This window comes from Glandiceps talaboti, chromosome 1, assembly GCF_964340395.1.
Source record: "Glandiceps talaboti chromosome 1, keGlaTala1.1, whole genome shotgun sequence".
Taxonomy (NCBI): Eukaryota; Metazoa; Hemichordata; class Enteropneusta; family Spengelidae; genus Glandiceps; species Glandiceps talaboti.
The window spans coordinates 17,959,761-17,987,722 of record NC_135549.1 but is presented as its reverse complement, the minus strand read 5'-3'; the positions used below and the strand labels follow the sequence as shown (position 1 = coordinate 17,987,722).

The 27,962-nt window shown below is 36.1% G+C and overlaps 1 protein-coding gene and 1 long non-coding RNA gene across 2 annotated transcripts; both read left to right on the top strand.

Moving 5' to 3' along the window:
- The first annotated feature begins 2,900 nt into the window (after window positions 1-2,900).
- Window positions 2,901-18,890, top strand: LOC144433822 (uncharacterized). The gene is made up of 16 exons (XM_078122197.1): window positions 2,901-2,982; window positions 4,448-4,520; window positions 5,182-5,282; window positions 6,632-7,035; window positions 7,700-7,978; window positions 8,962-9,180; window positions 9,760-9,943; window positions 10,658-10,765; window positions 11,318-11,508; window positions 12,337-12,576; window positions 14,733-14,984; window positions 15,396-15,893; window positions 16,466-16,763; window positions 17,533-17,735; window positions 18,222-18,560; window positions 18,870-18,890. The coding sequence occupies exons 1-16, from the start codon at window positions 2,901-2,903 to the stop codon at window positions 18,888-18,890; spliced, it is 3,492 nt and encodes a 1,163-aa protein (XP_077978323.1).
- A 6,998-nt stretch (window positions 18,891-25,888) lies between these two features.
- On the top strand, window positions 25,889-26,557 carry LOC144447103 (uncharacterized). The gene is made up of 2 exons (XR_013481997.1): window positions 25,889-26,011; window positions 26,412-26,557. It is a non-coding gene; the product is annotated as an uncharacterized LOC144447103 (long non-coding RNA).
- Window positions 26,558-27,962: the final 1,405 nt, after the last annotated feature.

The following is a 27,962-nucleotide window of genomic DNA, read 5'->3' as shown; positions in this document are numbered from 1 at the left end:
AGCTAACGTTCGAAAGCTATATGCTGGCTGTGCTATTGTAGTAAAAGCTCAGATACCACTGTCCCCAATGGAAGAAAGTAGTTAGTTATATCCTCTTTACGTTTCCCGAGGCGACTGTATTGAATGCAGAAATCCAGTGTCGCGGTGAAGTCATTCTATTGGTCCTCCTTCAAGGCATAATCAATGATCGCAGATATAAGCCAAGTAATACTCTGATATTTGACTAGGATCGACTACATTACATATAGAACTGTGTTGGGTGGTTATTCCGAGGATTTTTCACTGAAATCGTTAAATCAATTTCACTCAGCACCAACGGGAAAACAAAAGTACTATTTATTTACCTCGCTCGAATCGTTGCAGTTCAAGGAAATATACTCAAAACCAAAATGATTTACAGTGTATATGTCGATATATATTGTCTTTAAACAATGATCAAGTTTCCTCTTGAAGTGTTAAGTGGCTATTTTTAATAACAGGAAAAGGCATTTTACCTGTTTATGTTTGAATTAAGGCAAATTCTACGTACAACAAGTCACAAATGGCGGGGGTGATCATATTTCAACTACATTTTATAGAATTTTTTCTTCTCTTTTTGTATATCAGTGGCCAAAAATGTTCCGACTGACGTCACTTATCCCATTTGAATTTCAAATTCATTAGTATAGCTACCGTCTAGCCTTATTTGTCATCCATTCTACATTGTCGTTGCTTTATACACTATTAACTTTATTAGTCAATATATTTCACACGTATTTAAAAACCTATAGTAGTATATATTGACAACTAGATGCTATTATTCCCCAATATTTTTCTTCGTACGGCCAAGGAAAGTACGAGTGACCTAAAGGGGTCTTTATCACTACAGGTCGCTAGACGAGTAATGACAACCCTTAGGTCAAAAGTATTTTCCGGCTGAATTAAGAAAATTATTGGAGAGTAACACATAATTATACCACCGCCAGTAATATCAATGAAAAATCAGGGGAAATAGGAGCAACTTTGAACGTTTTGACTCATATTTCGAAGACAGCATTTGTATATTTCGCCAAATAGTACTGTTACTATTTTATTTGTTGTTTTCTTCTTTTTGAGAAGTTATATGTATAATTTAATTTACTTTTTCATTGGTTATTTGAAATTATATATTCACCTATCACCATAATAAACAGCATTTGCTTACTTGCTACATGTGTGTGTGTGTGTGTGTGTGTGTGTGTGTGTGTGTGTGTGTGTGTGCGTGTGCGTGTCTGTGTGTTTGTTTGCGCGCGCGCTTGTGTGTGTGTGTGTGTGTGTGTGTGTGTGTGTGTGTGTGTGCGCACGCGCATATTGTTTGTTCAACTTGATGTACTAAAAGGCACTGTCCGTAACGTTGGTATAATATATAGCATACTATCGCAGATAAAGTAGCTGTTGTATGTTAGAGAACTAACATAACAAAACATGCGCTTGATATTCTATACTACAGCGGGTTATTATTATTTGCATTGGTGCAACGTATAAAAGTAAATAAAATTGGATATATTTCCAGATTGGGTTTTACCTTTTTACAATCAATGAAGATGTGACCAGAGATGCGCTAGTGGTAGTTTTCCACACAACGAATGTAGCCACAGTTGTTATCGTTTGTGTCAGTGCCGTCTGTGTATGTATACAAGTTCATGTAATCAGTACATGTATTAATGGAACCATGAACTTTTCTTTCCATAGTGGCTGTAATTGGCAGTTCATATGGTAGTACATTATGGATACAAGTCTGCCGCCCTCTATGGTCAGTTAATCATGCCAAGTCCATCAGTATTTCCCACGTAATTATATCGTTTGTAATGATAACAACTTCTTTGGTGATAAAAGTATAGAGTTACTTACTATTCTAAAAGTGAAATAAGAAAATGGATAGATAACTTTTTTTGCTACTTTTATCTTTACATACACTTCATCTTTGTTTATTATTGATAATTCGGGTTCGCTGCTGAGTTTAATCTTTTATTTGGTGAAAGTTTTCCTCAAGGTCTAAACATTTTTAAAGATGACCTTGTAGCATGAAAGTATTGTTTTACACTAGAATTAATACAGTCAGTCTTGACGTACATTTGCTATGGGCATCATCATATATAAAGATAGAAATTAGAGGGTAGATAACACTTTTGACGGCATATTCCATATACAAGATTTTTTTTCCAATACGCACCTAAGTACCATGAACCAATACTATCCAACATAACCATCCAGCACATGAAGGTGCCATATATAATTAACAAAATATTGTAGTCAAACCAATTGGACGAGGCGATCATACTGAATAGAATAGAATATTTTGTGAAATATGTTTTTCTAAGTTCGATTACTAATCTATTATTAGTACTTGAGATCAGATCACTTTAACTTTTATACAACTTATATAGAAAATTATTGATTTTTTTAAATGACGTACGTCATTACTACGTTGATGAATATTTATAAGATTATCACAGGCTAAAATGAAGAAAGATCTCGACTGCGCCAACTTAATTTGAATATGGAAAATGGCCGCATTTTTTTAAAACTTGAAGAGAGTAATGAAAACAGCGCTCGAAGAAAAGATAACTGAACGTTTTCAGACGGACGAGATATGTCTTGGGTCAGAGGTCAAGATAGAACACCAAAGTATATACATTATTAATTAAATGTCTAACGACGTACATTTGTATGTAAATAAACTTCGTTTACTTCTATTGATCTCGTTGTTTCTGGCTTGCGCTGTGTCGAAAGTTCGTGGCCAGGTGCTAACTTTCCCACACCCATGTCTCAATTTCGCCATTATATTTAGCCAACTTGTGAGTACATACGTACCCGAGCACACGGATTGTTTTTTTGCCGGAGTTTATCAAATTTTACACATCCACGATGTGATGAAGACAATGGAAAGAACAAAAATCCGGAGGCTTGGGATTCCAAGACCAATTCTGTTGCTACTTCATTTAGTTCTAGCAGTAGGGAGTGGTAGGTGTACTGTTTTTTGCTAAGTGTGTAACTGGAAACAGTTATATGTACATTTTAAAGACACCATCATCCACCGCCATCTTTTTATGATCAAAAGATTAGCATTTTTCCTGAAAAGTGAATGCGTTTTAACTTGTCACCTTTTCCCCTGGTTGATACGAGCTCGTCTTTTTGACCAACAAGAGCATTTAATTTAGTATTAACAAAGGTTTAACATCGGCATTTTGTCAAAAAATCCGATCTTGTATAATCGTAGTGGCCTGAGTATTGATCTTCAAAAGAGAAGTAAGCAAGTTACGTATTTTTGATACACCATGCCCGTCACTAGAACTGTCCCATCGAACATGAAAAGTCTGTAATAGTGATTTATCCAGTTTATTAGGAAGTATTTACTCAATATAATAGAGTTTTCATTACCGTGTATAACTGTATACAGGTAATCGAAATATAAGTGTTGTTTAGGACTACCACATTGTTAAACTTTGGAGACGTATACATATGGGCAACAAGAGCCTAGTACCTGTTTTTGAGAGTTTTGGATGTATGCTGTCGTTAGCCTTCTACAATTTGAATTATAAATATATATCTCAGTAATATCTTCATTTAGATTTCAAAAGTATTAAGAGACTTTGTATCGCAAGTTCAACAAAAACTAACATATTACAATGTTTGAGTAACCGCTCGTGAGATTCAACTACAGGCTGAGTAACTGTGACGCCGGTCAGTGAAGGCTTCAATTCTGTATATTAAATTATTTCGTTCTACAGCCAAACGGTCAGAATTTGAGAAATTGTGAGATTCATTATGGCTGCGCACAGGAAATTGTATATAGTGTGAATACTCGACAGGGTAATTTATGTATGTGTTATCGCAGATAAATTTTCCCGCTAGGGATAATAAATTATAGTAATAATAACATAACAAAAACTTATAGTCAAGGTCGGACGCAAAATGAATGTGGTTTTATCTGTTACATTAGACTCCAGTCACTTTTTCTAGAAAATCGTTATGACAATATCAACCTCTCCCCCGTCAGAAAAATATGTTTTTGGAAGTAATCGTTTGCATTCTTCTCAAATACTTGTATGAATGACGTCATCATCGTTTCTGATCCAAGTCTAAAGGCGAGGTTTGCTTATAACAGGAAGTAGAAAAGCAAAACAAAAACTTAGTATGGTTGGAAAGGGGTTAATGCCGAAAGGAGTAAGCTAATAAGGGCTGGTGATGCAAAAGTCCCTCTCTTCATTTGGACAGGCGATTGCATAGAGGTCTAAGACTTTGTCCTTGGTATAGGGATAATTAACTATCTTGTATTACATGACTATATACTTTATACGTTAGTTACATGATCTTCTATGGGTTCATACCAGCTCGGTTTTTATTCTATTTGTACAGTAACCTGTTAATTTCGTGAACTATTTATGGATATGCTGATAATTCCTAATTTATTGTTCTTTAATTGCAGTCATTGGTAGCCTTGAACCAAGTGTATGTAAGAAGGCTGTTGACATCAAATGTGTGGACGGGACATGTGACAGGTAGGATTAATAATAACACGTCGTATTTTCCTTCTAATGATGATGGTATCATTATATACAGAAGTATATATACAGACTGGGAAGCTGGCAGACAGACAGACAGACAGACAGACAGACAGACAGACAGACAGACAGACAGACAATTGTAGAAACGACATATCATTCAGTTATCTAAATCTCTAAAGTATGTTTTACTATATATGCCCATGTTCCCGTTTCTGCCTGTGCATGTCTTTTATTTTTAAGTTATCACTGTTTCTGATCTTTTTGCATCCATTATTAAATCTTGCATCAGTGGCTCGGTTTACTTGTGGGCGTTACCTGCTCTAGTATAGTTCTCTGACCTTACCAAATGTCTTTTAATTAAGTAGAGACAAACAACGTTTTCTTTTTATCCGCCATAACATTACCTACTCCTTGACTGACAACAGATGTTTTCTTTTGATAAAATAACAAACTAAATGACACTATACCATGTTTTATATTCTCGCTCACGCGTTCTCTACAAAGTTCCTTTATTTAGCTACATATACACATTGTTTAACTGCATTGTACAATCTCTCTTTCTCGTAAATATACAATATAAAGTGCATCACAGCAAATCTTACACTAATTTCAACGAAAGGAACTGATAATGCATTTTTTTCCGTTTGATTTGAAGATCATATATTCCTGTTAAATGTTATAACGGACATTGCAATGATGAAACTGGTGATTGTGAATGCTCGCATTGCTGGTCGGGGTCAAACTGTGACCAGTTAGGTAAGTGCCATCTTTATATTGCTGACGAATAAATAAATACATACATACATACATACATACATACATACATAATTACATACATACATACATACATACATACATACATACATAGTATAAGCTGTTCATAAGGATACAGTCAAGTACAATTACACACTATTGTAGCATAACATGTCGTAAGAAGTGCAAGGCTATAGACGAGATGTGACGTTCTTTACTGAATAGCCATAGGCCTAATGAAAAAGGTGCCATGTATGCGACTGTGAGACAGAGCTAGCAGTATTTCGTAAGCAACAATTAAAATTCACAGTTTACGAAACATTTTCCGGTAATATTATGAATTTACATTTCGAAAGCAAAACACACGAACACAAGTTTTTTTTTTTATTTTACAAATATAATTTTTATAAGTGAATCACTCATGTCAGTTATCAAACGTCATATACATACTACCGAAACTACGATAAATCCTGCTTCTCTCCAAGTATTCTCATTGACTACACTGACTGGGTTGTATATGGAGTTTTCTGTAATGGTTAAGCCTGAAACAATTGTTTGGTTCCGGTTACCCGACTCTACATATTCGAGAAAAAATAATAAAATCACGAAAATTGTGAAGTGTCGCAAGAAATAGTAGTAGATGCGGAAACTGACATCAACTTAAAAATACAATATAAAACTGTTCTTCCAATCTGTACATCTGATGAGAAGAAACCACTAACAGATACCACATGGAAAACAACGGAAACATAACTAGCTGAACTAGACACTCACATATGAAAAAATATATATCATATAATATAAAAAATAAAAATCTACCCACCCCACCTAATCTAAAATTGAGCGTAATCGGAACCACGCAATTATTTGTATTAGGCCTTTGGAATAAAGTATGGTGTCGAAATATAACCTTAAATTCAGTTTTTGTATCACATCCCGTGACTTTAAACCAATGGAACTTGAGTACTCGACATTTCAGATAGGTTATTTTATTCAATGCATAAATACCAATTGCAACCACCATTTACAATGTACGGCTTTCAATGTACATGTCTTACAAAATGTAGTGTAATGTTTCAAAAGTATAGGTGTGTGTGTGGGGGGGGGGGGGGAATACTTAAGTATCAAATGTTCCGTCTGCTTCATAATTTGTTGTTGTCTTTCCTTAATTGTAAAACGTGGACTTCATATATTCGCCACTGTAACAGTTGAAAATGTTTACAGTGATCATGCGATTTGCTAATTCCATTCGCTAATTCCTTTGTTGGAAGGAATATTGATTTTCTTGAGTCGGGCACATTGACTTCCACGATCGTTTTTATTGATTTTTTTTTTTTACATTTTCATTGCAGAGAACAACAATGCTCCAGTTTTCGTCGAAAAGACTGTGGAAGTGGAGGTGGATATCAACTCAGACAATGACGTAATCACCGTCGTCCAGGCAAGGGATCTCGACGCTCTGAAGTGCCCGGATGACGACAAATGCGAGTGTGCAAAAGTGTTTTATTCAATCTACTCTGGAAACAGCCAATCGCTGTTCATGATAGATCCATTGTCGGGGGAAATAAGTTTGTCTCCAGCTAAAAGACTAAAAACTGGCTCTAAGCATGCTATAACGATAACAGCGGCAAATGAGCAATCTTATCATCGCCGGATGCGATCGCTGTCTGTTGAACAAAAGGTGGACAAGACGACGATACTAGTATCAGTCGTTGAAAATGTGGAAAATCAAGCTCATTCGAGAAGGAAACGATCGGTAAGAACATTATTAATTTTATTTTAGTTGCTAACCCTCCGGCTGATTATGCTTACGATAAAAGCGACCTTCGCATAGCGCTGAAAGCGCTCACGATCAGAGCTCGAAAGTGTTTGGCACGTGTAGCTGAGAGCCACCAGAGGGTCTATCATGATCCTTCGGGTTTATTCGGCAACCATCTGAAGCGCAGTCGGAGATCTTGATTCAAGACCATATATACAAAACTATTACGCTCTGCCACTGCGGTATAGAGCACTGTCTTAGCAGATTGATACTCACCGGGTTATATATATATATATATATATATATATATATATATATATATATATATATATATATATATATATATATATATATATATATATATATATATATATATATATATATATATATATATATATATATATATATATATATATATATATATATATATATATATATATATATGGTTGACAAGATATATTATATATATATACATGGTTGACAAGAACCTCCTGTGAAAACATTCTTACAGTGTGTTGAGTCCAAAATCATTTTTTTCGACAAAGACTAATTATTGTAACTCATAAACCGACATTTTTCTTCTTCTTTTTTTTCAGCTCTATCGATTTGTATTGTTTTAATATGTTATTCATTCTTACATGTTGATTTTTTCTGTTCACAGTCTGACGGCGTGCCAGACACACCAACATTTGAAATAGAAAAATATGGCGAGTTTGAGGACAAGTCGGAAGTCTTAGTGGGGTCAGTTGTGCCAATGGGACTGGTAATATGGCTGCCTGCTACCATCACAAATATGACGGTTGAAGTAGTGACTGAAAATACATACACGGCCATTATGACACTGTGTAATGTCTCTATCATTCATGTAGGGTCTAACTATCCCGACGTTGACCCGGATTTAGTTACCATAGCGATGGACGCTGCAGCTGGCGACTATAGGGTGAGTGAACCATTGATATAAATTAACTTATCGCTTATTAGAAAATGTAATAGAAAACGATTTTCTTCCAACATTAGTTTTATGAATCGATTTTCAATAAATTATAAATATAATGTTTGTCATTGAGTTGATCACTTAAAAAGAAATGTGAATACATTGGAAACGTTTATGCCTTCATAATAAGGAGTCCTGACGCATTAACAATAACAATTATAATAGATCAAAGTATTTTCATCGAAATATAAAGGGCAGAATTTTCGTCCCGCGGCAGATTACACGAGATCTCAAATCCCAAAGTACATAGCAACCAATTGTATATTTGTATGTTCACGTTGTGAAAGGCAAAGCTACCATCAAACGCTTAGCAACTACATCTTCCATAGCACTCTATAACATCACAATGGAAGTGAAAAGAACTACAACCCATAACACGAAAGTAAAGAATTTTCTGTATGTACCACAATCATTTATAACAATGTCATGCATATCAAGTGTAAAAGTATACTGTTTCATTTGCTAACTTACTGCATTAGAAAGGCCACATGCTCGGCTTGTCAATAAACCAATTGAACCAGTATATATTACACTTGATATGTATGCTATAAACGAGTGTAGTACATAGAGAAAGTGCTTTACTTTAGTATTACGCGATGTATAGTGAATCATAAAAGTTGTGATCATTTAAATTGTATTAATCAGGTTTTCACGAGTGACGTTCTCGTTATATTATTACCCAATAACATTCATTACTGTTACTGATCACCTTCAAGATTAGTGTGAGTCGAATCGGAGAAAGATGTAAGCTCCTGAGTACAACGTCTTAGACAGTGTAAAACTTCTTCACATTTTGCCAACATTGTATGATTATTATGATTTGTAATTACGTCACATTATATTCCTTTGTTTTCTGTACACTTTGTATATTAATTTTCTCTTTACGAAAAATACTGAAATCATACCTTCTTTGTCATTTATACATACAGTATGACAGAGCTGTGCTCGAATTTGGTGAGGTGGAGAATACAGGCTCCGACACATCTGACCCGGAAGCAAGCAAAATCAAAATAGCGTTCGATGCTATAATGCAGAATAACCCTGACGTAGCAGATGGAGATACTATCTATGTATCGGGGGCTGTAGACTACAACGAAGACCAGTCATGGGGTGGACAAATTCCATTCACATTTGAGTATGAAGATTGGGTAAGGTTACTTTGCTATGCTATCATTACGTATAATATATTGTGGTAGTTAACGACACATTTAAATCCGCTAGATAAAGTACAAATAAAGAGATAAACTACGGGTTCCGAAAATTCTGTCCGGACACTATTCTAAAAACATGTTTGATGAAGTGTCAATGTTTTATTCCTTCAGGGTTTGCTTTGAAGGCAAAAAAAGTAAAAAAGAAAAATCTAGATACAGTAAAGGCAGCCGAATAAAACGAAGTTTTCAAGCTCAGCAATAAATATGACTCTACAAAATGAACTAAGAAGGAAAGATTTAAGTATACAAAGACAATAAGTGAATGGCCTTGCAAATATTTATCCGTTGATAAATGATGATAGTTTATCGTGTTGTAGTTTTGTTTCATAATTGAAATTAAATTTGAAAGTTTACTCGACAAATTTCTCTTTTTCGAGAATGCTGTAAAACAGATTATTGGTTTATATTAATATTTTTTCAAATCTGACAATATTTCATCTCATCCAGCACGAGGATAATGAATTAGTGAATCAACTCCAAATTCTTACTTTTGTCATATACCTGTCACCATTTCAGGTTAAAACAGCAGCAGCTGTCAACGTTGAGGGCGTTAATGAAATGAGTAAAAGTTCCGCGGTAGTGTTCAATTTCTCGATGGAACTCAATGATCCGGCGAATGATGTCAGATTTGATGTTTACACGCCTTTTAATGTTACCTCATCAGCATTTTCAATCTGCAGAGTAGACGTCTGGGACAAGGGTAAGTTAGATTTCTAGATATGGTGCACTGAGTATACTGTGGTCGGTATCATAGACACAATATGCGTATAGTAATATTCAAAAAATATTGCTGTTCAAGAAAACTCAATTCATTCTTAATGAACATCAAGAAAGAAACAGGGATCACCGTACACATTTTAAAAATAAGCGTCAAGGTAAAATACTAAGTTACTACTATGGAAAAATAAATGATTGTCAATTTCCATGTCATATGATTTCAAAAAGGCCATGAATAAGATTTCACATGGCAAATAAACAACAACACAATTTTTTTAAAACTTTTATTTTCAATTGCAAGGTCCCCAACTTGAAGGCGCATTCTATCTAGATACAATGGAAATATGTGTGTCCACTAAGGCACTGTCTTCACATGATTGCAGTGTATGTTTAAATTGTGTTGACATCGTGATAGGGTATGTCGTGGCGAAAACAATACAAGTGGTCTTGAGAAGCAGATTTCATCCACATTTCACACAAAAAAGTCAGACCTCGAGAAAATAGCATTCAAGCTACATTCAGTGTGAAGTGACGTAAAGTACGGGCAATTACCCCCCCCCCCCCCCGCAATGTAATCAATTACTCGTTCCAGATTATGTTCATTAAAAAATACACCCGTTCCTAGAGTGTGTGGTCTAAAACTATTAAAGTCAGATTCTTCGACTAGAAATATTTTGTGATTTCGTTATAATTTCAGGGTCAAGTTTTGGATGTCTACCTGACGACCTACCACAGCTGTCATTTGCAAATGAAAGTGATTCTAACCTAATGGCATCTCTTGACTTCGGTAGCATAACTAATGCAGGTAAGTAATTTATTCAACAATTATCTTAAGTTTTGTTTTTGTCGGCTCAAAATTACTGAGAAGAAATCAAGGTGAACTGCCTTTTTGGTTTATGACGACAATGGATATCCATAGGTTTCTGACGCAAATGGTAACATATGCAAATAACAAGAGCCAACAAATGAAAACGTTATTACGTTATTACGAAGTCTTCTATTTACCAGCATCAATGGCTATATGAGTGATTTACATATTGCTTTGTCGTGTGCAGAAAATTGTTCATGTATGTTATGGTTTCATTGATAAATTTGTGTAAATTTCAAAATTTCATACATACAGGTATAATTGCTTTCTCTATTGTTTCAATCTATTTACACTTCACAGTGTGTCTTCAGTTTATCCCTTTCCGTAATCACATTTTTTATCTGTAAAGCAAGCAAGAAGATAGATGTGTTTCTGTTGTTTATCCCATCTTCATGACGTGTGACTGTGTCTCCATGCCAACAGCAAATTAATGGTCGTGGGCACTAATTTAATAACGGTTAAAAACAAATCATAAAATCTAATTTCCAGGTTCACGTCTTGGTTCTTCAACACCCGAGGACAACACCATCAGCGGTGAGTTTGTGGTTCTTCTAACAAACAACACTGAAGTAATAAATGGCGAAAAGTACTGGCTGGGTGTGAGCGTGCGCGTTGATGACGAAGAAATCTACTCATCTCAGCTCGCCGTCACTGCTAATCCAATAGCGCCCCCAATGATGGTAAGTGTCAGTACTATTGTTCAAATTGTCAGTCAATAAATCGATGCAGACAGGAAAGGCTTATTTTATCATAGCATACGTACTTCTAAATACAGGAAATGTATGTTCTACTCGTTTATAATAAGCAAACAAAATATAATCAAAACAATATCGTATCAAACTTCCTTCAGGTTTTGAAAAAAGAAGGGGGGGGAGCACATTCGAGTCGTCTACCACTGAATATAGTTAATGAATTCAAATAAAATCATAACACCTTTAATAAATTGTAGTAGTTTATTCGGAGACTCTGTTTATGTACAACCGATCTAAATTTGTCAGGTTTTTATGTTTTCATACAAGACCAAACACATAATTTAGGAAAAGACAGACAGATCTCAGATGTGACAAATTTCCAGCCAGTTTCACACACACTTGGATTTTCCCAAAATTGCTCTAATATTGTAATAGTAGACTAGTTGTCATGTTCACCCGTGTTATCATGTCATTTTACGATTATTAATATGATCATTGGTCCATACAGGGTGCTGTGAACTGAGTGTGCTTCTATTTAACCATCATCCAGGCAGATTTCATTTTTGAATTGTTCTCTTTGTTAGTTGTTACTATGTTTAATGATGTACACAAATTGGACCTACAATTACCTTTACATATAAACCAATGTACCAGTAAAAAATAAATTGGTTGAACGTCGGGTCCAAAGTAATGATTCGTATATTTTATCTGTATACATCTATTTCAATAGCATGGTCAGGCAGTCATTATTTTCATAGATGAAGACGTATATACTAGCCATGCTTGACATTATCCTCTCCATTATATACTTCACAGACTGCCGAACCTGTCATTCAATTCTATGTGATTGACAGTAACGAGGTCATTATTGGTGGCTCTGTTGGGTTTATCCTCAACGTTACAATCCAGGGAGGTGTGACCACGGCTCTAGTCATCGACTTATCAATGCCATACAGTGACGGTGAACCAGTCATGACGATCTGTAGTGCTAAGGTGGCCAGTGTTGGCTACAACATGCCGTGTGTTGGTGATGCCATCATGGACTACTACCAAGAGGTAATAAGTTACTACATGTAGATGTATACATAGTTTATACACTGCAAGTTTAGACTGAACAGACTATCGATCATGCCATTCAAAGTATCTAAAGCAAGTATGCAATTAGTTCATAAAAATATTTCTGATGAGGCCAAAAATATGTGTGGTTCCGATTACGCCCAATTTTAGAATAGGTGGGGGTAGGTAGACTTTTTATTTATTTATTTTCCATGTGTGAGTGACTAGTGCTGGTAGTTATGTTTTCCGTATGTCTCTGTGTTGTTGGTTTCTTCCCATCAGATGTACAGCCATTACAGATTGGAAGAACAGTTTCATGGTGTCTTTTTAAGTTGATGTCAGTTTTCACATCCACTATTTCTCACGAGATTTCGCAATTTTCGCTACACTAGTGAGAAACAAACTTTACGTTTTATACTTAAATTTGTAGCAACCCGTATTGAGGCACAAGTTATTACACGTACCATCACAGACGTAATAAAAATGGGTCATGTTAAACTCTTTCAGTTATAGCTATTGAATAACCTCATCCTACGTGTTACCAACAAATTTAAGCCGAATTGTACGCGTTCAAACAGAAATTTACATTTCGGTAGTTCTAAGCAACGGTATAAACGCATATCTCTGTCATTGATTGGCAATATTTGTTTGAAACACCAGTGCAAATTGTACCTAACTTTTTTTTTTTTGAGGTTTACGTTGAAAGAAGCATGTCACTTGGCACTACGTCATAGCAACCATGGTAACCAATCGAATAACAAAAAAGTGTTCAACCTAATCAATACATACTATAGATATCATGTCACCGTTAAACGCTTGTGTTTTCCTCAATATTTACATTGGATTCAATAAAACGATATGATGAAAGTCCTAGGCCTGCCTGGTGTACATTTCATTGGGATTGTGTGCAATGTAAGGTTATTCGAAAAAAAAGTATATTTTCTTTTTTTTCAAATTGCTGTCTGCAATTCGATTTCTTGAAAAGTGGAACTGATGCGAATGATATACTAAAGAACCGGTAGCGTTCCACAAACTTCGATGTGCGCATAATAGCAATAGTGTAGGTTAACATTTTTCCTCCGACGAATTGATTGGGACTATTGATATTACATTAGACTTTGGCTCGATCGGGTCGGTATAATTTTGCATTTTTAAGTACGTGTATGCGAACGACTTTGTGAGTTTATGCAGCATTTGAATTGGGACACGGTCCATGAGTGTTTTCTCTTCAGCAGTATGCTAAGTATTTCATTGACGTCATACGGTAGTATAACAATTTGTACCACGATTGTCTTCTCCGAGAACTGACTCCATCCGTTATTGACTTATTGATTCAGGGTTCGTTGGTACGCCCTACATATAGCTTTTAGTGAACCTGCAACCAACGTACGTCTGTCTAATATTACTTCAAGCAATCGGTTATGCGAATGCAAACTTCTAGAAACAAATTTAATTAGTCGCCCCCCCCCACCACACACACACACACACACACACACACACACACACACACACACAACATACAATGAAGATCATTGAATTGGCGATACAAGAACTTATGCTAAATTGATAGATGATGTAATAAAACGCTACCTTGATCACGGCTAAGTAACTTAAAGAAAGTACAAGTAGACGCATAAAACAGACCAACGAAACAGATAAAAAAATTCAGAAACGTCAATTTTCATAATTAGAATAAGTAGTATTTTCTTTTTTATTACTCTTCTACGAAAAGGGCAAGGAGGTGAATTGCAATAAATGTAAACAGCCCCGCCCCCTCCCAATTCTGGTAAAACTGATTCGCATACTATCTTATAAAATAGCTGTCAATAAGCTCAAATTACGGCATGTGGAATTGAGTCTGATCATGAGAGGTTGACCATGTTTGTGATGATATAAGATTGACAATCCTGACAACTCATTCCAGCACTGAGCACTCAATTCGACATGACAGGATATCCAAATTTCACCTGCCCCTGGTTAATACGAATATGAGTGAAAGCAATGCAATGGAGCAAAGTGGAAAGTGTCGTCTGCACACCTACATCGTAGTAGACATTCGTGATAACGAAGTTGACATGATCATTGAGTCCTTTATCATAATCGTTCGTTCATTTTAACTGTTCTGTTATTTTTTTCCTTTTACTTTATCTACAAAGGATGGAGAGAACACCGATTATGTGCAGTTCAACTTTGGCCATGTGACAAACACAGGACAACGTCACTCCGATGACGACAACACTATTATGATTCACGTTACTACTAAGCTAGAAGAAAATCATCCCGCCATGAAACCTAACACGACGTTCCTGGTAACTGCAGGTGTACGCTACGAAATGGCCAACAATGACGTATTATGGGTTGCGCAGAATCCAATAAATACTACCGATGATGCGCACGATTATGATCAGGTAGGAAAAAAATTTTTGTATGTGTTTGGGGAATCTTTAGAAGAAATATTAGTTGAAAAAAAAACACTTTTTAATTTGAGGTAAATTGAAATTCAGAAACCTTTACATAGAAAGCCGATATCAATACTTTGCATAAATGCAAAATTAATGCATCACTTTTCGCAGCATAAAATATAGAATCTATATAAGTGTAGCTGTGTTCACCAGTTTGTATGGCTGGTCAAAATGGTAACAGCATCAATTGCTGCAACTCAGTCTGTGATGTTTGTACCATAAATTGTCAGGTCACTGCACATGTTTCATTTCCCCCCATTCTCACATAATGATTTGATGGTGTGTGGTGTCACAGCCGTAAAAAAATCTAATTCTCGTCTCATTTTCGTCTGCTACTTTTTCTCTTCCATTATCAAGGTCCCAACTTTCACAATTGTCAACCGAGCTGACGACCAATACATCTATAATCTCTCCGCGGCATCGTTCGATTTCGAGATATTTGTCCCTGCTGTGGCGACGTATGAGCCGCTTACAATTGACATATCTACACCGGTTGTGGAAAACAAGGCCTTCGTGAGCATCTGCAGGGTAGAGCTAATCCACTTTGGTGAAAACTTGGCTTGTTACGATCTCAACGACATGTCGATTACGTACGAGTCTTCAGAGAACGACGGTATCAACGACATGGCCACGATATCTCTGGGAATAGTTTCAAATCCGGAATTTGAAGACACGGACGAAAATAAAGAAGGCAGCACAATTCGTTTTGAAGTTCACGTAAAAATGGAGGAACATGTCAAACTTGAAGATGGGATGATTTTATGGACAAGCTTTGGTGCAACGATTAGTGAGACAAGGTCATGGTCAGGACAGATCTCTCTGATTGCTAACTTCGCCAGGCCAGACTTGTATCCTGTAAGTATCGTGGACACATGTGTCTATAATCTGTTAACCTCATGCAGAAGACATCCAATTGAATGGTGCCGACATCTTAAAAAAAATACGCCCTGCCATGGTCTGAGAGAGGGTTAAGAATTAAGAATTAAGTTTACGAATTACTTACATTCATCCATGGCGTTCTCTCTGAAAATATTAATTACTAGTTTTACAGTGCTAAAATATTTGTACCAAAATATCGAAATCTAAAATCGTCCCTAACGACTTATCGAATGACGTCACATTTCAATTGCCAACAGCATGTTGAACATAGTAACTTTGCAATGAAATGTACTAGGAATAGAAATACGTGAACACTTTCGTACCTACCGAGACACTATCCCTGGAATCAGAAAATAAGATGAAACAAACAACAGCATTATTGCTATAAGTTCCTGCAAACATTTGAATTCTTGATTATTTCCATGTACTTGCACAGCTAACGATGCGGCATGTCCCTTAGAATCAGGTTTCAGAAGAAATATAAAGATTAGTTTTGTTTATAATATTTCGGATCCATTCTCATCATGATACTTTTAATTTGTTTGTAGGATGAAGTAGAACCAGAGTACGATTTCTACGCCCAATCAGGTCGTAGTAGGGTGTTGAAAGCCGGTGGCACTGCTATCTATTACGTATCCATGCCGACGGAGGAACAGTCTGTGACGGCCTACACATTGAACGTCACAGCACCAAACGAGACACTATCAGTCTGCAGGGTGCACATGACAGAAGCCGGTCGAAACTTTCCATGTTTTGACTTGACTCAGAAAGCGTCTTACCTTGCATACGAAGGAGATGACCAGTTTGATGCTGCAGTTTTAGACTTAGGTCCACAACGCAATACAGGTAGGTTACAATGTCACCACAGTAAGATTTGTAAGAATATTAGAGTGCATTCTATAAATATATATATGCACGTATAAAACAACGGCGTGTCCATGACATGGACGACCACAGGACATGGAATGAGAAACTATATTTTTTAGTTTCAAGTCGGGTTTTCTCGGCAATCGCACTTGATGTGTGTGTGATGATGTAAACTTGAAAGCGCTTAGACTAATAACTCTCCAGGACCCAAGTTTACGGAAATAACATTGTTCCCTTTAAACAGCAAAAGAGATACAATTTCACACGAAATAGATTAGCATTCCGATACATGCAATAAAGCTAGAAATCACCTAGGTATATATATTGATAGTATACCTAGCGAGTATATTTTCTCTTCAGAATAAAAGATGTGCATAGAAGGGTTAGATTCCAGAAATTTGCAGAATTCTTTGAAATGCTTCTTGGTTTGTCCTACATTTAAGGCAGGTGTGTTTAAATAAATAGAAAAAGGCCAACATAAATCTTGCCTTTTCATTTACACTAAGTATAATATTATGAATATGAAGTAGGATGACCTAATGTCAGCCTTCCAACCAGTCATATACATGTTCACATTCGTATTCACATTCGTATTCGTATTCGTATTCGTATTCGTATTCGTATTCGTATTCGTATTCGTATTCGTATTCGTATTCGTATTTGTATTGGTATTCGTATTCTTTGTGGTGTAAGATTCACAATGTCCTTGGCGAAAGATGTATCATGTTTGAATTTTTTATCTATCTAGGTAATCCTCCCACTGATGACTCTAATGAGAATTTGATGGTAGCACAGGTGGTAGTTCAAATGAGACCGGAAGCACTGCCACCAGACAACATCACTCTTCCCGAAGACCAGTACTTTTCCGTTGCCATGAAAACAGGAACACAGGGTGTTTGGACAGCTGAAGACTATTTGGTCGTCAATGTTGAGCCGCCAGATCTGAATTTTGTAAGGAAGATTGCATACTTTTATTAAACAAATAGCTTATTTATCAGCCAATATAATTAATATCTGGGATAGGTTTTTGTGCGTACGTACGTACGTGCGTGTCTGTCTGTCTGTCTGTCTGTCTGTATGTATGTATGTATGTATGTATGTATGTATGTATGTATGTATGTATGTATGTATGTATGTATGTATGTATGTATGTATGTATGTAAGTGTGTATGTATGTATGTATGTAAACTATGTTCGTATGTGTACACGTGGATGTGCATATATGTGTGCGCGCATTGTACGCGTGCGTTCATTCGTATGTGTGCGCGCAAGTGTGTGTGTGTGTGTACAGCAGTTTGTGTCCAATGCAACAAATATATCATATGAATACGCCGATCTACAGACTATATATTAACTGTGTAAGGTTATTCCTATAAAATAGCTGATTAAATTCAGATTGATTGATTGATTTTGTTCTTTCTATCTATTCCCTAACAGACCGTGCTGCCAGAATTCACTTTCGACAAGTTAAGTTCCGAACCCACCATTACAATAGGTGGTTCGGCAGTGTTTTACCTTGATATGTATATACCATACGGTACGATAGCTGACTACATGATACAATTCGACGGCGATGTCACCGAGAAAGGCAAGACACAGATTTGTGATGCCAAAATAGTGGCAACTGGATGGAATGTGCCGTGTGTGAATGGAAGTCATGTCGGTACAGAGTTTGTGTCAACCTATGACAATGACATTTATGACTATGCCTACACAGATTACGTCACAATCACAAATATGAACTTATATGGCACTTTGTCTGATGACGTAAATAAGGTAAGTCAAGGACATACCACGCCTCTTGTATATTTTTTAGCCAGTGTGGACGTCAAATTGAACAAACCTCACAACATTTTATTGGCGGCTTTTTGATGGCACTTCAGTCAATCTAGGTTCTCGAATTAGTGCTAGTAGTGGAGCCATAAGCATTATAAACGTAACATGGGGCCATTTTTTTCCGGCACACTTTTTCTATAGCTCTAGGTCTGTCAGACAACACTTTATCTCACAAAAAATGTAATCCTGACCCGACATTGACCTTTACAACCAACAACAGTTTGTTTGTCTTTACTTTCAAATTTTAAGACTAAGCACGCTATGATATGAGCAGGATAAAACAGCACCCAACTTCTTAGCAGTCTTCACCGTAAATAGTATTCGTATTGATGCTGCGGAGTCTATCATTGGTACCGGTAGAAGAGGTCGTTTTACAAATAATGGAGGAGTCATATTATTGTTTAATGCAGTTTCTACCCATAAAGGAGGGCCGCCAAACAATTTTATGACAAATGCAGATGGACTTTAACACTATATTTTCTGTTTCGGTACAGGTACGGGTACAATTGATAGCTCAATTAGCGGACAACGATACAATCGCCGATGGTGACGAGTTTTGGCTTGGGGCAACTGTATCGGTCAATGATGGAAATATGTGGCTACTACAGAAAAAGTTTACGGCAAATAAAGACCTGATCTCTGAGGAAGTGAGTGTAAAAATGAACAAAAAATATAGTCGAGATATGATGAATTAATTGAATTCTGCCTTGATTGTTTCTAAATCATCATATTAGAATTAGTTCACGGGTTTTTACGTCACCCGTTTTCACACAATACTACTGACATACATGTGTGTTTTTCTTTTGCTACAAACAGAACTCTATCTTATATTATTCAAATTTGTGTCGAATAACAAGTTGTCTCTTAATATCATTTACATATTGTTAAGAATGTTTTGCCAGTCGCTATTATTGAATGGTCATGTATCAGGCAGACGTATGAAGACATCAGAGTTGTCTATTCAACGTATACATACAACAAACCTGGCAGGGTATAAACTGTGCCCTTGACTATGAACTAGAAGCCATACAAGTTGAACATTGTTTTTTTTTAAAAAAAAAAGATTACTGAATCACATCATTTTATTGTGTATAAAATTTCATATTAAATCTTCATTATGATAACAGACGCAAGGAGAGCCGATGTTCGATTTGATTCCTCCATACGAGAACGTAACCATGACGATTGGGTCAGAGGAAACCTACATGATGAATATTACGATGCCACCAATGTCCACCCCTATGGTGATCAACATCAGTCTACCAGTAATAGGCGATGAAGCCCAGCTAACCATCAGTGATGTACAACTTATATATGTTGGCAAGAACTTTGCTTGTGGACAGTTCTGGGAATTAGATCCCGTTTACATATCAGATACTGACACAAGTCAGAATACGACGGCAGTCATTGATCTAGGAATTGTGATGAATCACGGTAGGTATCAGGAAGGAGAGAGAGAGAGAGAGAGAGAGAGAGAGAGAGAGAGAGAGAGAGAGAGAGAGAGAGAGAGAGAGAGAGAGAGAGAGAGAGAGAGAGAGAGAGAGAGAGATAAATATGACATACATATTAAGATATTAGAAAGTGTTTTATCAAATATATATAAATTTCACTGTTTTCAATCTCAAGGTACATCCCGATATTACCAGTACAATGAATACGAATATGACGATGATGAATTCCACTTGACCGTGACTATACAGTTAACGGACCACATCGAGAACACCAATCACACCACCGTACCATTCAATGTGTCCTTCCACTACAGTGATGGCAGGTCCGTCACGTTGAATGAATCAATCGAGGTACTCGTCCTAGGGAACGAACAACCAGAACTTACGTTTAATCTTACTGTGGAGGAGTTCGATCCAGCAGATATGCGCCAAGGGTACGTAAGAACTCAATTTTGGAAGTCAAACTTGAGACCTTGACACTCTGTACACACATTACCCCACCCTATTAATGGATGGTGGCATACACGTCACTAAATTGTTGCATCTGTCAAGTTCATCCAACAGGATAGTTTCTGAACAATTGCACATTAAACCCACATAGTCAACTGTTGTGCTTGAATGTAAAATACTTGTGGATCTAACATGAAACATGAAATATTTCTTTATTTGATCTTAGGGATATTCTTGATGTCACCGCCATGTTACAGCACACGAACACGTCAACTGCGCATGCCCATGCAATTAGAATAAATCTGATGATTCCAGACTACATAGAATTCAATGACATATTTGAATTTGAAGGCCCGGAACCATGTGTAACGACTGGGTTGTATGGAGTACAATGGCATGTAAGTTACATTTTTGTCAAATTGGACGCTCTCTTCAAGAGTACCCATCACCAACAAATATTGTTGTTGTTGTTGTTGTTGTTGTTTTTGTTTTTGTTGCTGTTGTTGTTGTTGTTGTTGTAGTAGTAGTAGTAGTAGTAGTAGTAGTAGTAGTAGTAGTAGTAGTAGTAGTAGTAGTAGTAGTAGTACAAAACTCGAAGGATAGAAAGTGTGCTGCTGAAATTAAGTCGGACTTGGTTTGTCCACTTCTATGTAGATTTTGTATAAAATAATTGCTTTTGGTAGTTTGGTTTAGATGGAGGGTAATTTTTGCCTCTTTGGGGACTATTTTAGCCCACTAGGTGGCTTCATTGGATCATTTTGGGTAGTTTCAAAGTTTATTCAATGACCTTTTCTTTCAAAATAAGAATTGATACATATATAATCAACAAAAGATTTGTCAATGTGATAAGATATACAATTTCATAATAGCGATTAAAGTAATGTACATCGAGTGTCGCATAAGTATATTGTTGCCGTATGTAAATTTAATAATAAAGTTTCATTGCGAATGGAAAATATTCACAGACCTCTACATATGCACTGTATAAAATTATTTGGTTACTAGTATGGTGTGTGAAACTTTTGAAACTTGTCCACAACACAACACAACACAACACAACACAACACAACACAACACAACACAACACAACACAACACATGACCTAACATAACATAACATAACATAACATAACATAACATAACATAACATAACCATTTGATTATTTTTTTTACAGTTTGATGAGTTCTTCTTCACTGATTATTTCTGGTTCCGATTCAACTTGACCCTTGACCCTCTCAAAACAATTGAGATTGGATCAGGATTTGTGAATACCACGATTCCCTACGACTCGGTTTACTATCAACTTGAGAGTATTGCCAGTGACGGAGGTACTGTATTAGGACAGGGCTACCAGACAGAAACAGAGATTCTCGATTTGATATTCAATGTCGATGGTAAGTATCAAGATTATGACGAGATCGTGTCAGTATTATGACTCCATATACCGTGCTATTCCTCATCAGTATGGAACAGTTAATCGTAACTTAATCAAAATGGACGGATATCTTGTGATCCGAACTTAGGCGGAAGTTACGTATGAGACTAGCTAGGCAACTTCCGTTAAATGGATTACACAATAGAAGTCAACAAGACAACAGAAGTAGACAATGCATGTTATCTCATCAAAGTTTTTATTAAACAAAGTGAGTTCACAATGTATCCTTTGCTTTCCTCTTTAAATAAAGTCGTTAGATTAGTTTACGGAGAAGTTAGATGTTAGTAAAGTGAAGGCAGTCATTTTCGTCTGTAGATGACATTTGCTGCAACTCATATTTTTTACACTACACTTTTTATCGTGTCTTGTAGAATGTTATGACGTCATAGGACTTGCAACTTTTGACGCTTGTCAGTTCAGTGCAAGTACATATTCTGATACCTATTCACCGTCTGAAGTGTTATTTGATACTGGATCTGGTTGGGGTTCGGCCGTACGTGATATGGCTCCGTATAAAGGCAATGATTACGTGCAGGTAGGTTTGAAAGACAGACACATACATGTATGTGTTCGCTCTCTCAAATGAATTGCGACACTACGTATACGACACATACACGGATAAAGAGAATAACTTAAAGTCAGTTATCGAGTCAAGACAGACTTTTTATTCTCGCATTCTCCGAATAGAACAAAGCAGAACATATGCCGACCAACACTTTATTGTTGTGATGACAAATGAAGATGACTTGTAAATAATTGGAGAATATTGATGTATTTTAATTATTCACTTTACTTGTTTAATAACAGGTATCGTTTGGAGATATTTATCGCGTGTCTGGAATCACAGTGCAATGGGGTACAGCTGAAGCACTGTACGTTACTGAACATAGAATGCAATACAGCCATGAAGGGCTGGTGTGGCATGACTATGAGGAAGGTGGCGCCATCAAGGTATGTCCATGAATAATTCGTGGTTTGGAACGATTCTGTAAATCAAGATGAACATGACGGAGTCTTTTGTTTCATTTCATTGGCTTGTCATTCATCTACCAGTACCATTGTTACATTTTGTAAAAGAGAGGTAGATATCAGTTCATCTAGTTGCCCCGCTGTGGCAATCGTAATCCTTTTACGTTGTATAGCAAAATTCTTCGTTTAATATATCGATGAAAATTTTCAAATAAAAAAAGAATATTAATGAAGAAAATAAGGAATTTGATTAAACCTGTGGAGTCATGACGGGCGAATGGTTAGAGTGGGTGACTTTGAATCTGTAGGTTGCGCAAGTTCGAGCCCCGTCGCTGCCGTTTATTTCTGAATGGCTAAAGTATTGGGGCAAGATTTGGACCACGATTGTGCTTCAGTCAACCCAGCTGTATAATTGGGGACCTGGTAGGATAGAGGCTGCAATGTGAATGCTTTAATCCTATGCGCTTAAAGAGGCTGCAGTGGATTATATGCTCCTCTGGGAGTTGAGGAAGTACAGGGCCGTTGTGATCTGTGCCAGCAGGGGGTAATAATTTGTAAAACGCTTTGCGCACAGAGTGGGAGAGCGCTATAATATAAAAACCCACATTATTACATTATTAAACCTAATTCTCTAAATGTATTATTTATATTCACTCAATTGTAGGATTTTGTAAGTGTTTACAATGAGAGTTACACTGATCCCTGGACTACACACTATCTGAATGTACCATTTGAAGCTGAATACGTGAGGATATTACCAACTGAATATGAAGCTGTCATCAACAACACCTTGTATTATCCTATTTTGAGATTCCAACTGTTAGGATGTATTAAACAAAATAATCCGGCAACAGGTATGTTTTTGACTGAAGCACTCGCCGACTTACAGTACATTACGCCCAGTCTATCGAACTATGTATATAACAATTGATTGAGCAAGGAAAAACGTTTAATTGAACCTAGCAGGATAGACAGACAGACTGATGACAGACAGACAGACAGACAGACAGACAGACAGACAGACAGACAGACAGAATGATGACTGACTGACTGACTGACTGACGGACGGACAGATCGAACGGACGGAGGGATAAAATGAACTGTATGTTGAAGGATATATCGAAGGACTGGGTAAAACTTTAATAATTTGAGTTGACATGAACTGTCCTATAGAATAAACAGAACTTGCCATTGTCATCGCTGTTGGCTTCAAGGTCAAGCATAAACGATAACAATAATCGTCCGCTTTTACCACATGTTACACATACATATTGAAATACATCTGTTGTAATTCATGATTTTACTTTACATGTCGGTGTATAGTTTGACGATTACCTTACCCAGTCAATTTCACAATGTTATTGTATTGACATAATATGTCCATTTCATTTCAGATATGTGTACTTCTGATGATATACCAGGTGAGATATTACTTTTGCTTGTTAATTCATCCCAATGGTTGTACTTGAAACATTACAAACCCGAAGTGTAATTTCTAAAGTTTGTAATTGGACATAATATCTGGTTATTATGAAAATTGGACATCGAAAAACACTGTTGTGTAGTAAATGAACCATAATGATTTCGCATGTACACATATTTACAACTGTAACAAAACTGTATGAGCATGAATACACTGGATGGGTGGGTGGATTGTAGGTTGGGTAGGTGGATGGGTGGGTGGTAGGATGGATGGATGGATGAATGAATGAATGAATGAATGAACGAACGAACGAACGAACGAATGAATGAATGAATGAATGAAGGAATAGATGAATTGATTAATACAGGCACGATATCAATATGTACAAACGTCACAATGTTTCCCTTAGAAATGTAAATCTGATTGCTTTAAATACTATTTTCATACCAGTTATGTAACACCAAAAATCGTTTTTCTTTGACAGATTTTGGTCATTACGAAAGAGGATATATTGTTGATCCTATTGATGGAACGGTATTTGTTTGTATTCTTGAGTATATAAAGTAAGTATTACTTCTCACATTTGACGTGACCTTTATATTTGTCAATTGCAGTCTTCATTTGGTATTCATTGCATTTCAAGTTGGTTAAATATGAAAACATACCTAACATCTTTCCGTTGTGTATAAATGACAAATTGCCTTATATATTGCTTTACAGTGGACCCATTCGATGTTCTTTTTCACGGGACAAGGGAGAATCATGGCATGGTGAGTTAACACTTCCTGTTTTGTATTGACCTAGGTCACAGACTGTCAGTCAATGAACGAGACATCAGTAATTTGAAACATACATATGTCAATAATATTAGATATACAAATTCACAGAACTGCCAACAGCAGTGTTCTGTTTCGTAAAGCGCAATCTACTGATTTCATAATGCGAAATTTTACCCTGATTTGTATAAATGGTATTTGCTTTAAATTCTATATTTTGAGTTACTTAGGTGCTAACTTGTACGCGCTCCCCAATGACATTTATGGCGATATTGCTTTGAACACAGTTTTCGATGATAGGTTAAAATCATCCATGTCGTGACGTCCGATGACGTAGTGACAAAGGTTTCGAGACAAGTGTTCTTCAAATTAATGGTGTAGTAATTGTTATTGTAATGTTTAAGTGAAACAAATCAACATTTTCAGCTCCTTTGGTTAACATAGGGTGTCAGAAACAGTACCATTAAAAATTATAGATTTTGTAAATTGCTCCTGATTTCCTGCACTTTTATTAGATTTGAACTGTTATAACAACTGCTGTATCATGGGTGGCATTAATTTATTCGTTCGTTGGTTCATTCATTTACTTCCTTTTATCCACTCCTATCTAGCCACCGACACTAACGTGGGCAACATTGTTGCAATTGTTCCCGAGACCAGGGAGATTTACGGTATCGCTCAGAACAAACGTGCCATGATGCGAAGTGACGACTTCGGTGAAACCTGGTATTCGATAAATGTTGAGAACTACTTTGATAAGGTGGAGGACTCGTCTGTGGAAATGTTGCCAGTGGAAGAGGTACCATTTACGTATGTACACGAATCACCAGATAAGGGAAGGGTGTTCACAGATAACTCAACTATAGATGAATTGTACCAGTGGACAGGTAAGCTATTGCAAAATGTGTTTGCTAGTTTAGAGAAACGGGTTTTTACTAGTATGACCAATTTATAACCATTTTCATTGAGTTGGCTGCTCTATACCGTAAATTGTACACTGGAAAAGTGTCAAGACCGTTCTTTCGTGGGCACAAGGCCTTGGGAAAGGAGTCTACTCTATGAAAGAGGCCTTTGCATGGTTTGTTATACAGTAAAATAACTTTGATTTGTCATACAACATTCCATAACATTGTACACAATTGCTGTAAGCACAGACCACTAAGAGAATTCGTTTAGTGATCTGAGCAGTAAGTTAAAGTAACCAGAACGTGTTGTTTGTCAGTTGATCATATTTGGAAGCATACTGTTCATAACTATGAACAAAATATATTATATATTATCTTTCAGCTGCTAAAGCTGGTATTTATAGACGCCAACAACTGGTTGAAGTAACAACTATTGTCAGTGGTAATGATACAACCGTGTTCACGTCTACGAGTTTCGATAGCTGGACCTTGATCGGAGAATGGACCTACCCAGATTCTTGAGAAAAATAGGGGCTTTCAAAGACACCTTCTAGTGATGACGTAATGTCAAATACGAATTGCTTGTGGTAAAGCTAACGTTTTACAAGTGCCAATGATGTAGATTTTTATTTTGAATTCAAAAACATGACAGCATTCAGTGGTTTTTATTTGTTCGTGACAAAGTCAAGTCTGACTGACTTTTCAAACTTTTCAAACATTTTAAATATTTACTTACAGAGTGTAACTTTGATTATCATGCATTTACAGAAGATTTCTACTTAGCTTACAAATACTATTAAACAATGTATCAAAATCTTGAGACCGATCACGAGGTTTCATGCGGAGATAGACACAATAACATAATAACACACAAACATCCCTTACACAGTGTCTGCTCTGTATTTTGTTAATGTTAACAATAACACACTACAAATACAGAGCAGGCATTGCTTAAGGGATGTCTGTGCGTTATCTTTATTGCGTCTATCTCAACATGAAATCTAGTGATCTTAATACATCATTTAATAGCATTTGCAAGCTAAGTCGAAATACCCTGTAATGAAGTTATGTAGCAGAAGCAATCATTAGTATGAAAAAAAAGTTTCACTTCATTAGAAGAATGTTAAATTATAGTAATTTTGCGTTGTATTTCAAACGCTTTCAAAGGTTTATTCTTATAGGCTAAAAGTGTGCCTGTAGATTGTATATAGTTATAATAATATTTCGACATTGTAATATAAAAAACCCTTTTAGTCAATCTGATATTGTCATTATAAAGTTTGTTCGAAATTTGAAAATGTAGATTTTTTGCGAATATCATGAGTGTATTTCCTTATCATTTACATCAAATGAATCTGATATATGTCTATGTATATATGCATATAATTAAGTATATATATGTGTGTGGTTTATATATACTGTCTGGTATAGATGTTCAAATATATATATATATATATATATATATATATATATATATATATATATATATATATATATATATATAATTAGTGGCAACATCTATTCTTCAGGTATAACATCTTAATTCTATAATCCTGTGAAGGGATACCAACATTTCACAACATATACTTCGTTTTATCTTTGACAAAAATAATCCATTCCTTCAATAAAGTGTGACATAAAATCAGTCCTTGGGTATTATCAAATATATTCGATTCAAAGGGTTACAATGTTGTATTATTGAACGCTGACATTCATTTTTGTCGTCGATTTCAAATGATTTTAAAAATTGGGTCCTTGGTGAAGAAAAAAAACCCACATTGACGCAATGAAAACATCGACTATCTATACACAGGGCAAATAGAAAAGCACTAAATGCAATTACTATTTCAATAGACTGGCCGTCCTTTCTTTTATGTTATAAATACATAATGTTTTCACTGAACGATGTCAATGTTGAATTAATGGGTTTGCT